The 16,369-nt window shown below is 46.5% G+C and overlaps 1 protein-coding gene across 1 annotated transcript in view; it reads left to right on the top strand.

The window, feature by feature from the left end:
- Positions 1–16,369, top strand: part of LOC115460380 (mitogen-activated protein kinase 15-like) — a 175,080-nt gene that overhangs the window by 79,449 nt on the left and 79,262 nt on the right. The window contains exon 9 of the mRNA XM_030190164.1: positions 12,651–12,708. Coding sequence (XP_030046024.1) covers positions 12,651–12,708 — 58 coding nt within the window. The remainder of the gene's footprint in view (positions 1–12,650; positions 12,709–16,369) is intronic.

The raw sequence follows: 16,369 nt of genomic DNA, 5'->3' as shown, positions 1-16,369 counted from the left end.
ATTTGGTCGTTTCTGAGATGGGCGTCCTCAGTTTCTATTATCGCTGAAAACCGGGGACGACCATCTCTAAGGTCGACCTTAATGTTAAGATTTGGGCGTCCCCAACCGTATTATCGAAACGAAACATAGACTTTCTAAGTTACGTGGAGGGCCATAATCGAACGGGGCGCCCAAGTTTTCCTGAGGGCATCCTCGCAGGACATCCCAGCGAAGGGGCAGGGAAACCGGTATTATCGAAACAAGATGGGCATCCAAGTGCTTTGAAAATACACTTCCACGTGAAGGTACATAGTAACACCTTTAAAACTAATAGGAGAAAGTCTTTTGCCGGAACAAGTAATAAAAGCAGTTAATATAGCTGGGTTTAAAAAAGATTTGGATAAATTCCTGGAGGAAAAGTCCATAAACCATTATTAAAGTAGATCTGAGGAAAGCAATGTAACACTCATTTTTAAAAAGGTTCCAGGGGAGATCCGGGAAATTATAGACTGGTGAGTCTGACGTCGGTGCCGGGGAAAATGGTAGAGGCTATTATTAAAAACAAAATTACAGAGCACATCCAAGGACATGGATTACTGAGACTGAGTCAGCACGGCTTTTGTGTGGGGAAATCTTGCCTGACCAATTTACTTCAATTCTTTGAAGGAGTAAACAAACATGTGGACAAAGGGGAGCCGGTTGATATTGTGTATCTGGATTTGCAAAAGGCGTTTGACAAGGTACCTCATGAAAGGCTACAGAGGAAATTGGAGGGTCATGGGATAGGAGGAAAAGTCCTATTGTAGATTAAAAACTGGTTGAAGGATAGGAAACAGAGAGTGGGGTTAAATGGGCAGTATTCACAATGGAGAAGGGTAGTTAGTGGGGTTCCTCAGGGGTCTGTGCTAGGACTGCTGCTTTTTAATATATTTATAAATGATTTAGAGATGGGAGTAACTAGCGAGGTAGTTAAATTTGCTGATGACACAAAGTTATTCAAAGTCGTTAACTCGCGACAGGATTGTGAAAAATTACAGAAGGACCTTACGAGACTGGTAGACTGGGCGGCTAGATGGCAGATGACGTTTAATATGAGCAAGTGCAAGGTGATGCATGTGGGAAAAAATCCCGAATTATAGCTACGTCATGCAAGGTTCCATGTTAGGAGTTACGGACCAAGAAAGGGATCTGGGTGTCGTCGATAATACACTGAAACCTTCTGCGGCTCGGAAAGTGAATAGAATGTTGGGTATTATTAGGAAAGGTATGGAAAACAGGTGTGAGGATGTTATAATGCCGTTATATCGCTCCATGGTGCGACCGCACCTTGAGTATTGTGTTCAATTCTGGTCGCCGCATCTCAAGAAAGATATAGTGGAACTGGAAAAGGTGCAGCGAAGGGCGACTAAAATGATAGCGGGGATGGGACGACTTCCCTATGAAGAAAGACTAAGGAGGCTAGGGCTTTTCAGCTTGGAGAAGAGACAGCTGAGGGGAGACATGATAGAGGTATATAAAATAATGAGTGGAGTGGAACAGGTGGATGTGAAGCGTCTGTTCACGCTTTCCAAAAATACAAGGACTAGGGGGCATGCGATGAAACTACAGTGTAGTAAATTTAAAACAAATCGGAGAAACTTTTTCTTCACCCAACGCGTAATTAAACTCTGGAATTCGTTGCCGGAGAACGTGGTGAAGGCGGTTAGCTTAGCAGAGTTTAAAAAGGGGTTGGACGGTTTCCTAAAGGACAAGTCCATAAACCGCTACTAAATGGACTTGGGAAAAATCCACAATTCCAGGAATAACATGTATAGAATGTTTGTACGTTTTTCGGAAGCTTGCCAGGTGCCCTTGGCCTGGATTGGCCGCTGTCGTGGATAGGATGCTGGGCTCGATGGACCCTTGGTCTTTTCCCAGTGTGGCATTACTTATGTATTTAACTGCTTATCCTTGGGATGAATAGCATGGGATCTTGGTACCATCTACTTGTAACCTCGACTGGCCAGGAAACTGGGCTTGATGGATTTTTGCTCTGACCCAGTACGGCAACTGTTATGTTTTTTTTATGCTTATAAACCAAGTAGCAGTAATTAGAGAAGAGGTAACTGTATTATGATAGTGAGGTGCAGGTTATTGGACCTAGAAGTTAGATGCAGTAGAGTGCTGCAGGAGACAGAAAGACCTTGACTTTACTGAAGGAGGAAAGGTGTCCTAGTTTTGAAGATGGCTGATAAGAATTTTGCTAGTGTTGCACATGGGCTGGGCATTAGGAATCCAGGTGCATGGGGAAGTGTCTTGCTGAACCTAATTTCTTGTTAGATTTTACTGGGTAGCCTGATGGCTCAATGACAGCACTGTGTGCTGGTATGTGGGAGATGTGGGTGTATTTCCAGAGAGCAGCTTCTGTTTTTGAGTATAATTGGATCAGTGGTTACTGTAAAGGCAGCAGTCAGAGCACCTGGGCGGAGATGTGGCAGAATCAGTCATTAAACAGTGACAGCATCTTGTCAGACAGATCTGATCAATTTCTTTGATTGGATGACCAGAGAGTTGGATTGGAGGAGAGTACCAGATGTGATGTATTTTTTTTTCAGCTAGACTTTTAACATTTAGGGAAAGGGAAGGCGGATAGGATTTGATATAGCGCCTTTCTGTGACTACAGTCAAAGCGGTTTACATATTATCAGTGCTTTTTTTTGTAGAAAAAAAGGTGCTGGTACTCATTGTGGGCGGGGTCACCGCATATGCCCCCACTCCTATTATAGCCACACCCACATTAGCCACACCCCTTATACCAGCCATTGGGGCATATAAACAGACATCATTGAAAATATTATACTAGTATAGGAGAAAAAAATAATGTGCTTTTTATTCATTATAAATAATTTCTGTAAGCTGTTACAGGTCCAGTATCCCCAGTGGGATACTGGACCTGTAACAGCAGATGTAAATTCTCAAATTGGACATATTCCAGACACTAAAATGAAAATAAAATGATTTTTTTCTACCTTTGTTGTCTGGTGACTGTTTTTCTTATCATGCTGGCCCAGTATCCGATTCTGCTGCTATCTGTCCTCTTAAATCCATTTCCAGGGCTTCCTTTCCATTTATTTCTTTACTTTCCGCCTTTCTTCTTCATTTCTTGCCCTACATCCGTAAGTAAAAGCTGGGTCCTACTCCGCAGACTTGACTGTCCAGTGGATCCAGCTTCTGCCTATTTTCTTCATCCATGTGCAGTTTTTCTCCTCTCTTCCTTTTCCCTCATCTCATCTCCTTCCTCACTCTTCCCTCCCCTCCATCCATGTCCAGCATTTCTTCTCTCTCCCTGCCCTCTCCTCCATCCACCCATGTCCAGCAACCCTCCTCTCCCCCTGCCCCCCTCCAGCCACCCATGCCCAGTGATTCTCCTCTCTCCCCTGCCCTCCCCGGCCCATGTCCAGCATGTCTCCTCTCCCCCCTGCCCTCTCCTCCCTGTCCAGCGATTCTCTCTCCCCTGCCCTCCCCATGTCCAGCATGTCTCCTCTCTCCCCTGCCCTCTCCTCCATGTCCAGCGATTCTTTCTCCCCTCCCCTGCCCTCCCCTCATCCATGCCCAGCAATTCTCCGTCCTCTCTCCCCTGCCCTCCCCATGTCCAGCATGTCTCCTCCCCCCTGCCCTCCCCATGTCCAGCGAGTCTCCTCTCTCCCCTGCCCTCCCCTCCATGTCCAGCGATTCTCTCTCCCCTCCCCTGCCCTCCATACCCAGCATGTCGCCTCCCTCCCCTCATTCATGCCCAGCAATTCTCCATCCACTCTCCCCTGCCCTCCCCTGTCCATGTCCAGCATGTCTCCTCTCCCCCATGCCCCTCCCCTCCATGTCCAGCAATTCTCTCTCCCCTCCCCTGCCCTCCATACCCAGCATGTCGCCTCCCTCCCCTGCCCTCCCCTCATCCATACCCAGCAATTCTCCGTTCTCTCTCCCCTGCTCATGTCCAGCATGTCTCCTCTCCCCTCTGCCCTTCCCTCCATGTCCAGCGATTCTCTCTCCCCTGCCCTCCCTGTCCAGCATGTCACCTCTCTTCCCTGCCCTCCCCTCTCCAAGTCGCGGCAAACCGGTCCGGAAGTGAAGGTAGCAGTGAGGCAGGCACGCACTCAGCAGGCAGGTTCGTCTTCGTCTCCTCTCGCTTTGCTTCCCTCTCAGCACGTCCCGCCCTCGCTGGAAGCAACGCGAGAGGAGATGAAGACGAACCTGCCTGCTGAGTGCGTGCCTGCCTCACTGCTGCCTTCACTTCCGGACCAGTTCGCCGCGCCTTGGAGAGGGGAGGGCAGGGGGGAGAGGGAACATGCTGGACAGGGAGGGGAGGGGAGAGAGAATCGCTGAACATGGAGGGGAGGGCAGAGGAGATAGGAGAATCGTGACCTGGTAATATTTCAACGGAGCGCGGGAGCAGGACCTCAGGAAAAAGGTGCCGGTACACCATACCAGTGCGTACCAGCGCAAAAAAAGCACTGCATATTATATACAGGTACTTTTTATGTACCTGAGGCAGTGGAGGGTTAAGTGACTTCCTCAAAGTCACAAGGAGCTGCAGTGGGAATTGAACCCGTCCCCCTGGTTCTCAGGCCACTGCACTAACCATTAATCTACTCCACTTTATTGTATTACATAAGAACATAAGTGTTGTCATGCTGGGACATACTAAAGGTCCATCAAGCCCAGTATCCTGTTTCCAATAATGGCCAATCCAGGTCACAAATATTTGGCAAGATCTCAGAAGAGTAAACCAGATTTTATGCTACGTATCCTAGAAATAAGCAGTGGATTTTCTCAAATCATAGTAACGTAGTAGATGATGGCAGATAAAAACCTGTGCAGTCTGTCCAGACTGCCCAAAAAGATAAACTCATTACATACTTCATATGTATACCTGATCTTGATTTGGCCTTGCCATTTTCAGGGCATAGACTGTAGAAGTCTGCCCAGCACAGTCCGTGTTCTAAAAGTTCATAAGTTATCATCGAAGCCCCTGAAAAGCTCCACTCCAACCCATCCAAATCTATTCAGCCACAATCAGGGCACAGACCATAGATGTCTGCCCAGCACTGGCTTTGTTTCCCAATTACTGGTGTTACCACCTAATCTCCACTAAGCTTCTTTATAAACAGGATTCCTTTGTGTTTATCCAACACATTTTTGAATTCCATTACTGTTTTCATCTCCACACCCTCCCGTGGGAGGGCATTCCAGGTATCTGCCTTCTCTCAGTGAACAATGCTTCCAGACATGTTTCTTGCTTGGTCCACCTTCAACCTCAGTTCAGGTACTCTAGTTCTACCACCTTCCCATCTCTGGAAAAGGTTTGTTAGTGGATTAATACCTTTCAAATATTTGAACATCTGTATCATATCACCCCTGTTTCTCCTTTCCTCCAGGGTATACATGTTCAGGTTATCGAGTCTCTTATATGTGTTGCTATGCAAACCCCATACCATTTTCATCTCTTTTCTTAAAAACTGCCTGTGGTTTATTAGAGGGGATGGGGAGATGTCTACAAGACTGTAGTTTCTTTGTTTCTCCGAGGATAAGCAGGCTGCTTGTTCTCACTGATGGGTGACATCCGACGGCAGCCTCAGGATCGGAGATCTTCCTAGCAACAAAGTTTGCTAGCCCTCGCGCGCACCGTGCATGCGCGACTGTCTTCCCGCCCGTAGCGCGAGCATGCTCCTCAGTCTCTTTTTTTCCACGGCTCAGGACAGCTGTTTTCGGCTGTTCTACGCCTCAGAGCCCTCGCAGTGTTTTTGCCGCTCTTCGGATTTTTTCTGAGCGAGTTCGCTCGTGTTTTTTGTTTTAAAAAAAAAAAGTTTACTTTTCCTGTATTTTTTAGTTTTTTTCCCGTAAGTTTCCTTTCGTTGTCGTGAGTGGCCATTTTGGCCGCCCATACGGGTTTTTCCCCAGTTTTTGGTGCCTTTTTCGGCATCATTGTGAATTTTGATTTCGCCGGCGCGATTTTTCCGCCCATGTCCTCGAAGCCTACCAGCAGCTTCAAGAAGTGCACGCGGTGCAACCGGACGATCTCGCTCACTGATTGGCACGTTTTTGTCTTCAGTGTCTGGAGGCTGGTCATCGCCCCGATGCCTGCACTTTGTGTCTTCAACTGAAGAAGAGGACCCAGGCGGTGAGATTGGCTCAGTGGAACCTTTTGTTTGGAGCCCCGTCCGGCACTTCAACGGGGCCAGCAGTACCGAGGTCATCGACGGTATCGATGTCGGCATCAAAGAGTGCATCGACGTCAAGAGCACAGGTGATGGCTGTCCAGAGACCCTCCCACGTTGGTAGCAGTGAGCCATCGAGTGGGTCTCCACCTGCCTCGAGGGCTCCTGCGGTACAGGCCCCCCGGGACTGACCTCTTTCAGACCCGGCCCCGAGGAGATGTGTGCATTCCACATCCTCCTCGTCGGTACAGTGACGTGCTTCGAGCGAAGGCGAAGAAGCACCGTCATCAGTCACCTTCCCGTCACGGTATCGAGAGCTCCGGGGCGCCGAAGGAGTCGGCACCCGTGAAGCGTCGACGCCGGGAGGACTTCTCACCCTCCATACAGGAGGTGTCGATGCGCTCTTTTCCGGACAGCCTGGTACCGCCTCCTCGCCCCAGACAGATTTTTACTTCGTCGCCTGTACCGGCCCCGCTGCCTTGCTTGATAGACACGCTTGACGAGCGCCTCCGAGCTATTCTTCCAGGGCTCCTGGAAGGGCTGCTGCGACCGTCTGTTCCGGTACCGGGGGTGCTTGCGCCTACGGTACTGTCAATAGATGCGGCGGCTGGCTCCCCGTCTGTGGTGAGGCCTCTGACGTTGGTGCCGCTTGCGGCATTGGCCTCGGCTGCCACCCAAGTTGTCTCCCCGTCGACATCGATGGAGAGAGCTTCATCGCCGCCGACACGGGAGTCGACGTCTTGACATCGCCATCGAAGACATAGCTCCTCGGCGTCGAGACGGGCTCGGCTTCGGACTGCAGTCAGAGAACTTCTGTCCGATACCGAGGGAGAGGCCTTGTGGGAGGCGGAGGAAGACCCAAGTTATTTCTCTTCTGAGGAGTCTTGTGGCCTTCCCTCTGACCCCACTCCTTCGCCAGAGAGTCCTTTGTGCGGGAAATGTCTACGGCTATTCCCTTCCCTATGGTGACTGAGGATGAGCCCAGGGCCGAGATGTTCGAGGTCCTGGACTATCCTTCGCCACCTAAGGAGTCGTCCACTGTTCCCCTGCATAATGTCCTCAAACAGACATTGCTGGCGACCTGGATGAAACCATTAACTAATTCCTCCATCCCCAAAAAGATTGAGTCCCAGTATCGGATCCACGGAGACCCAGAGTTGATGAAGACCCAGTTGCCTCATGACTCTGGCGTTGTGGACTCCGCTCTCAAGAGGGCCAAGAGTTCTCGGGATTACGCCTCAGTGCCCCCGGGGCGGGAGTCTAGAACTCTGGACTCTTTTGGGAGGAAGGCCTACCATTCTGCTATGATCGTGTCCAAGATCCAGTCCTACCAGCTCTACACGAGTATCCACTTGCGGAACAAAGTGCAGCAGCTGATGGACTTGGTCGATAAGCTCCCGTCGGAGCAGGCTAAGCCTTTTCAGGAGGTGGTCAGGCAGCTGAAGGCGTGTCACAAATTCCTGTCCAGGGGTGCTTACGACACTTTTGATGTTGCGTCCAGGGCCGCTGCTCAAGGTATAGTGATGCGCAGACTCTCATGGCTGCGTGCCTCTGACCTGGAGAATAGAGTCCAGCAGCGGATTGCGGATGCTCCTTGCTGAGGGGATAACATTTTTGGCGAGAAGGTCGAACAGGTGGTAGAGCAGCTCCACCAGCGGGACACCGCCTTCGACAAACTCTCCCACCGGAAGCCTTCAGCATCTACCTCATCAGGTAGACGTTTTTATGGGGTAAGGAGGAATGCTCCCTACGCTTATAATAAGCATAGGTACAATCCACCTGCCCACCAGCCTGCTCAGGCTAAGCCCCAGCGCGTTCGCTCACGTCAACAGCATGCGCCTCAACAGGCCCCTGCAGCTCCCCAGCAAAAGCAAAGGACGGGCTTTTGACTGGCTCCAGGCGAGCATAGCCAATATAAAAGTATCCGTGCCGGACGATCTGCTGGTAGGAGGGAGGTTAAAGTTTTTTCACCAAAGGTGGCCTCTTGTAACCTCCGACCGGTGGGTTCTTCAAATAGTATGGCTAGGATACTCCCTCAGTTTGATCTCCAAACCTCCAAATTGCCCTCCGGGAGCTCAGTCCTTCAGCTTCCAGCACAAGCAGGTACTTGCAGAGGAACTCTCTGCCCTTCTCAGCGCCAATGCGGTCGAGCCCGTGCCACCAGGGCAGGAAGGGCTGGGATTCTATTCCAGGTATTTTCTTGTGGAAAAGAAAACGGGGGATGTGTCCCATCCTAGACCTAAGGGCCCTGAACAAATATCTGGTCCGAGAAAAGTTCAGGATGCTTTCCCTGGGCACCCTTCTTCCCATGATTCAAAAAAGCGATTGGCTATGCTCTCTGGTCTTTAAAGGATGCTTATACTCACATCCCAATACTGCCAGCTCACATGCAGTATCTTCGATTCCGTCTGGGAACACGGCATTTTCAGTATTGTGTGCTACCCTTTGGTCTCGCCTCTGTGCCCAGAGTGTTTACAAAATGCCTGGCAGTCGTGGCAGCGTTGCTACGCAGACTGGGAGTGCATGTGTTCCCTTATCTCGACGATTGGCTGGTGAAGAACACCTCGGAGGCAGGAGCTCTACAGTCTATGCAAATGACTATTCGACTCCTGGAGCTACTAGGGTTTGTGATAAATTATCCAAAGTCCCACCTTCTTCCAGTTCAAAGACTAGAATTCATAGGAGCTCTGCTGGACTCCCAGACAGCTCATGCCTATCTCCCCGAGGCGAGAGCAGACAATCTTCTGTCTCTTGTTTCCTGGGTACGAGCGTCTCAGTAGATCACAGCTCGGCAGATGTTGAGATTGCTCGGCCATATGGCCTCCACAGTTCATGTGACTCCCATGGCCCGTCTTCACATGAGATCGGCTCAGTGGACCCTAGCTTCCCAGTGGTTTCAAGCTGTGGGGGATCTAGAGGATGTGACCTAAATGTCCACAGTTTTTCTCAAATCCCTACATTGGTGGACAGTTCGATCCAATTTGACCTTGGGACATCCCTTTCAAATTCCTCAGCCGCGAAAAGTGCCGACTACGGATGCGTCTCTCCTGGGGTGGGGAGCTCATGTCGATGGGCTCCACACCCAAGGATGTTGGTCCCTCCAGGAAACAGGTTTTAAAATTTAAAACCTGTGGAATGTGTTTGATGTAAAACCTATCTCTAGAACTGTATTAAGCCACATCTACACAGCTGGTTGGGCTAAGGGGAAGACAAGGTTACGAAATGCACCAGAAATGTCCAAAAGCACAGTTTTAGGGTAACCTGTTCCGGGGCAGAGGGAGCAGGGAACCAGCGGATCCGACACCACTCTAGCGCGTGCACCCAGGGTGGACCGCCCCACCGCCCCCCCGTCCTACGCCACTGGCTGCCCAGCTCTCAACAGAAACTAGCCACTCCTAATCATTTTAGATTGTCTGCAGAAAAATAGGTGAGATGGGGGAGGGGGAGAGTTCAGCACAATTTTAGTAAAAGAAAGAGAGTTCTAATACTATCTGGCAGTTTTGAAATCTGAAATCTAGTTTTCAGATTTTCAGATATCAATGCATCTACAATATATTTTTTAGATGTGGAGATTATAGGGCAGAGAGGCAGTTTCCAGACTAGAGTATTTAAAAAGTCTACTGACAGGAGCACATTTTTGCAATACAACAGTTGTCATCTCAAAGTATTGAAGAATAGCTTGCCCTACTCACAGTTCTTAAGATTCCACAGAATTTGTGATAATAAAGAAGATTTTAAAATTCATGACAAATCATCTGGAAGAAGTCTGTTAGAAAGAGGTTATCCCTCAAGAGTTGTTAAGAACAGTTATGTGAGAGCTAAATACAATGACAGAGATGCTTTACTAACAGATTTAGAAAAATCAGCTAGTAAAGAAGAGGACATTGAAACCTTTGTACTTAAATATTTCAGGGGAGGGGAAGTGGTGGCATAAATTCTTAAAAAAAAAAAACTGGGATATTATGTGGACACACTTGTTTCAGCAACACAAGCAACATTGCTTTCTTGAGGGAAGAGAATTGAAAGGAATTATTGAGTCCGGCTGATCTATCACCTCCCAAATTGACATGTGTACAATTATGCAGACTTATACTGAATTCTATAATCCAGTTGATGGGAAACAGTTATCCAAAACAGATTGTGACTCCTCATTTGTTGTTTATGTTCTACGTTGCCCGTGTTATAAACTTTATGTTGGAAAAACGTCAAGAAGTTTGAAAGTCCGATTGAACACAAGTCCTGTATTGCTTGTTCTAAAACAGGAGCACCTTTAGTAAGCTGAGAAATCATGTGTTCACAGATCTGAAATGTTTGTAATTGAACATGTCAAACAGTCCCCACGTGGATGTTATCGAGATTGGTGGTTGAGGCAGAGAGGTTACAATCTCCAGAACCGAAAAAGGATTAAACTCAGCTATAGAGTGAACAGCGTTTTTGTGAAGTTTTTGATCTCTTTGAAGTTTCTGTAGAGATCAATTTTTGTAACAGCTGATTGGAAGATTTCATCAAGACTCCAGCATCAAGTGGTTGCTTGGTAATTTTGAAGTTGGTGTCCTGGTTTTAAACGGCCGCTGTTTATGCTGAGACAAGTGGTCTGATAGGTAACAAGAAGTATATCTTTCCTTTTTTGTCCTTTTTAAGAACTTTGCTGTTCTGCACTGGCAAATTACGTTTTGATGTTCAATTCACAGCGCTTTTATTTTTACTGCAGAATGAAGGCACAGTGAAATGCATTCCCTTGATAAAGCATAAATGCGAAACAGGACCCTGTTGGGAATTAGCAGATAAGTGCCGATAGATTCAATGTGTAGCATTTGCAGAAATAAATATACTATCAGGCTTATTTTCGAAAGTGATCGCCAGCCTTCCCCAACATAAATCGGGAGATGACCGGCGATTTCTCAAAAGCGGCGAAATCCGTATACTACTATTACTACTTAACATTTCTAGAGCGCTACTAGGGTTACGCAGCGCTGTACAATTTAACAAAGAGAGACAGTCCCTGCTCAAAGAGCTTACAATCTAATAATCGAAAGCAGCATTTTTGACAGCATCGCCGCTTTCCCGTTGCCTCGCCGGCGAAAGTTCAAGGGGGCGTGTCAGCGGCTTAGCGAAGGTGGGACATAGGCGGGCATGGGCGTGGCTACCAGATGGCCGGCTTTCGCGGATAATGGAACAAAAAAAAGCGGCGTTAAGCAGTATTTCGCCGGGTTTACTTGGTCCTTTTTTTTTCTTGACCAAGCCTCAAAAAGGTGCCCCAACTGACCAGATGACCACTGGAGGGAATGGGGGATGACCTCCCCGTTGTCCCCCAGTGGTCACCAACCCCCTCCCACACTAAAAAAAATAAAAATAAAAACTTTTTTGCCAGCCTATATGCCAGCCTCAAATGTCATACCCAGCTCCCTGACAGCAGTATGCAAGTCCCTGGAGCAGTTTTTAATGGGTGCAGTGCACTTCAGGCAGGCAGACCCAGGTCCATCCCCCTCCTACCTGTTACACTTGTGGTGCTAAGTGTTGAGCCCTCCAAACCCCCCCCCCAAACCCACTGTATCCACATGTAGGTGCCCCCCCTTCACCCATAAGGGCTATGATAATGGTGTAGAGTTGTGGGGAGTGGGTTTGGGGGGCTCAGCACCCAAGGGAAGGGAGCTATGCACCTGGGAGGTTTTTTTTGTATTTTTTTAAATTTTTAGAAGTGCCCGGTTGGTATCCTGGCATGTGAGGGGGACCAGTGCACTACAAATGCTGGCTGCTCCTACGACCAAATGCCTTGGATTTCGCCGGGTTTGAGATGGCCGGCATTTTTTTCCATTATCGCTGAAAAACAAAACCGGCAATCTCAAACCCGGCGAACTCTGGCATTTGGCCGGGCTAAACCGTATTATCGAAAGAAAAGATGGCCGGCCATCTTTTTAGAAAATACGATTCCAGCCAGCTGTAGCGCCGCCACCACAATAGATCGCCGGCAAACTATTTGACCGGTGACGTTCGATTATGCCCCTCTATGATGGCTAACTATGTGTGAATTATACGATTTTATGCAATTTGGTGAATAAACAGAAGATTATTGATGAAGAAATGAAAAGTAAAAAATGAACAGTAAAAAATAAATTAAATTTTGTTTTTGGAGGTTTTTTTAGGCCTATAATGAAGGATAGTCTGTGTCAGTGCTAAAAACATTCCTGGCTTCAGTCAGTGTGCACGGCAGACCTTTGAGGCCTTTTTCCTCTATTTTAAATTTTGAGTAACTAGTGCAGTAAGAAAAGATTTGTATTGCAGCATTGGTTGATTAAATATTATACATAACTCATGTCCCGTAAACTCATTTATGTGACTCCATTGGGTTACTGCAGTAGAAGGGTACTGATGATGCCACTGGATAGAAGTATTAAAGGGGACAATGATGCATATAATAGGTTTGTGTGATGAGAGGTAAGTGAGGGCAGTAATCGTATCCAAAACATTTTTCTTTTCCAGATATCCTAGCAATAAAGTCAGATTATGGAGCCTCTGTTGTCAGCAGAATGAGCACACAGTGAGTAATGCTAGCATGGCTCTATGGTCAATATGTTCTTAAAAAAAAATTATTGAAACAAATTACTCATTCACATCCTTTTCCTACTAAACCGCCCAGCTTTCACCTATTGCTTATAAAAATAAGTCTGTCAAATTTTTCAAGATAATTAGTACAAATAAAACAAAAGAAAGGAAAATAAGATCACGAATTGCATTACCAAGGTCAAGAACTGAGTTCTGACAAATATGCTAAGCTTGAATACTAATGAAACAAAAATGTTATGGTTTTGTAATTCTGATAATGCCATTCCTGCTACCATTCCTCTAGATCAGTGGTTCTCAATTAGTATTTTGGGACATACTGGTGTGTCCCCAAGAGGTGGGAGGTGTGTCCCAAAAATATTTGATGTAGACAGCAAGCCTGTTTTTCCTTTACATCCATCAGTGCCTGCAAGCTGGGAAGACCAGCAATCTTGAGTGTCAGGTTCTTGGGATCCCTGTAACTGATTTCTATTTCTGCTTCCCCACTACCCCCAATAATAACTGCTGCTTCCAGCCCTAGCTAAAAATGTTGCAGGTCTGCTGTCCACAGCTTCTGTTTGCTACATAGTTTCTGAGTAGCATATTTGTAGGTTTTTGTGTTGCTTCACAGTATCTGGCAGTGAAGGGATTTTGTGTTGCTGTTACTGAGGTGATACTAGAATTTGAATATATATTGGTTTTGTTGTATGGCAAGTAAGAAATTTGGGACTGATGTGTTGCATACATCTTTTTGATGTGGGATAGGCAAATTCATACTAAACTTACAGTTAAACAATGAAATATTTAGATGTGGGTTTTTTTCAGCTTTTCCAGATTGGGTTGCTGCTTTTTCCTAGGTAATCTTTTTGGGACCCTCCTCCGTTACCATTCACTTACTGGGTCCGGGATACTGCTAGCTCAGCCTCCACTGTAACATCACTATTGAGTGCAGAGGTCCAGACCAGTGCTGGAGAGGAGAAGAGCGTCTGTTATGTTGTCTTGTTTCTGCTGCTCTGGATTGGGTTGCTGCTTTTCCCCGGGTCATCCTTTTGGGAGCCTCCTCTGTTGCCATCCACTTGTTGGGTTCTTGACACTGCTAGCACCGCCCCCAGAGTGACATCACTCTTGAACGCATAGTGAAGAGGCCCAGACCAGCGCCAGAGGTGCGAGGCGCCAGAGCAGTGGGCACCTCCTTCATCGTACTGATAAAGGAGCACAACGAAGGAGCTGATCGCACCTTAGGCTGTACCTTTGGGTTCACATTGGGGGACTGAGGGTGTTTGTGTGAAATATTTGTGTGCAGTGTGTGTAATTTAAGGTATTAGTATGATTGGTGTTGAGGTGATAGTTGGGAGGGGGAGGTATGGTTCTTTGACTACTTTGTCAGGGCTTCAACAGGTGGGGACTAGTAGGGCAGGGAATTTAAAGAATGTCAATATTGTGCAGGAATGAATTTTGAAAGCAGGAATATTGAAGGTAGGCTTAGTGAATGCTAGGTTGGTAAAAAAAAAAATAAGACATCTGTAATTTATTATCTTATAGAAGCAATGAGTTTTGATATTTTATGTATTTCAGAATCCTGGCTACTGAAGTCGGATGTTGTTTCTGTGAATCAGTGTTGTCCAGGGGTTTTTAAATGGAAGTGCGGTGGGGGGGTGGTATTGGTAATTTTTAGAAAGGATTTGAAATTTAAACAGGTTTTGGGGAGATTTTAGGTTTAAGTAGTACAGATTTGGACGTGTGTTTAGTGTACAGACCTCCTGGAATGATGAAGTCTGATTATTCTCCTTTTATTGAGTTTTTGTTTAGTTTAACTATAACCATGGATAGTTATATGTTTTAAGTGATTTTAATATTCCCGTACAGGTTGATGATTTGGGGGCGGTAATATGGAACAGGTGTTGTTTCAGACTAAGGAGGCTTTTATCTTTTAATCGGATTTGTGGGGCTAACACCTAACCTCAGATGTAGGGCAGGCAATGAGGGAACGTACAAGCAGTGACAAAATATGATAAGGTAGCACTCTGGGATTTAGATCAGGTCACAAACGTCCCTCGAGCTACAAACCCGAATTCATTAAAGCCCAAAATAATCACAGGGAAAGAAGAAGAGACAAGGCTCAGATATTATAAAAGCTAATTTATTATATTGGCATCAGTAGAAACAGTGTCCAGAGATGACGCACTTATGCTAAATTATCCATAATGATGGTAAAACAATGAGTATTTATGTACCTGCCAAAGCACAGTAAAGATAACACACACTGTATACCCTATGTCCTGAACTGATTAGGACCTCTAACCCCTGAGGCACTATGAAAACAACAGTTACCACCTGACTTGATGGAAAAGAGCTCTCCAACACTCACGGACACTGGAGGCAGAGGCAGTCGGGAAGCTGTCAAGCGATATATCTCAGGAAGATGGCAAGGGTCGCAGCAGGGATGGTCAGACAGGAGCAGATAGCAGGCTGTCAGGTGCTTGCTCTCTCTGGCAGGGCAGACAAACCAGCAGGCAGGAGCAGATGGCAGGACTGTCAGTTTAACCAGCTTCAGATGTCTTCATGATGTGGCCATCTTGGATCTGGGCTCTTCATATGAGGAACATGCTTCATGACTCACCTTGTCATTGGTCCAATATATTGTAACAATTTTTATTCACTTTTCCCAATATCTTCAACGTTTTACTAGTGTTTTATAAAAGTTTGAAAACTCCTTTTAAGACTTTTTCATAAACACAAATGAGCACTTATCTTCTTGTGATGAAAGGACCCAGCACCAACACAGCCATGTTTCTCAACTCTTCCTCAGGTAAAAATAAAACTTCAGATGTAAAATAAATCCAATATACTCCCAAACACATAGGAATGAATGAAGCATACATGAATGATACTGTGCGTCTCCTGCCACTATTGATTATCTGCATTCTCAAAATAGCCACCATGTGGAGAGTGCCTTTTAATTACAGTCACATGGTCAGATCAGCCAATCAGGACCCTCCCCCCTTCAAATTAAAGAGCTCCAATCAATCTCCAAATTCAAACCCTGTAAGTTAACTGTGTTCAAGAAAAATATCCATTTTTGCTCCGTATAATTGAGAAAACATTGGCCACTGTTGAAAACAGGATACTGGGCTTGATGGACCTTCGGTCTGTCCCAGTATAGCAACACTTATATACTTATGTATTTAGCATTTCAGATCCCCGCCCTCTTACCCCAAGTCCACTTTGTCTAATATCCTCCAGCGGATGCTGTTTAATATATGTTCTTTCTCAGCCCAATGAGCTGCCAAAAGAGCTGTCACGGCTTTGTTGGAAATCCATGACTTGTCCTCTTATAGTCTGATCTTAACTGCCTGTGATGTCCACCCAACATATAGCAGCTTGCATTTAATGATGTAAACCACGTTAGGTGCATCGTTAATACTGGCTCTCAATGTCAAAATATGACCAGAAGATGTTTTCCATTTGTATCCCTTCTATTGTTTTCTCACACCACTAACAAGTGCCACACTTCTTATGTCCCACCTGAACCTCCACAGTGTATTGGTAATCAGCCCGTTTGTAGGTAAGCATCTCTCCAATTGTGCGTCCTCTACTGTAAGCTATAGTGGGATGCTTTTCAACACACTTATGCACAGTGAGGACATACCAATACTTGA

Source organism: Microcaecilia unicolor, chromosome 1 (assembly GCF_901765095.1).
Source record: "Microcaecilia unicolor chromosome 1, aMicUni1.1, whole genome shotgun sequence".
NCBI lineage: Eukaryota > Metazoa > Chordata > Amphibia > Gymnophiona > Siphonopidae > Microcaecilia > Microcaecilia unicolor.
Note: the sequence above shows the minus strand (reverse complement) of the source record. Positions and strands in the feature narration are given on the sequence as shown.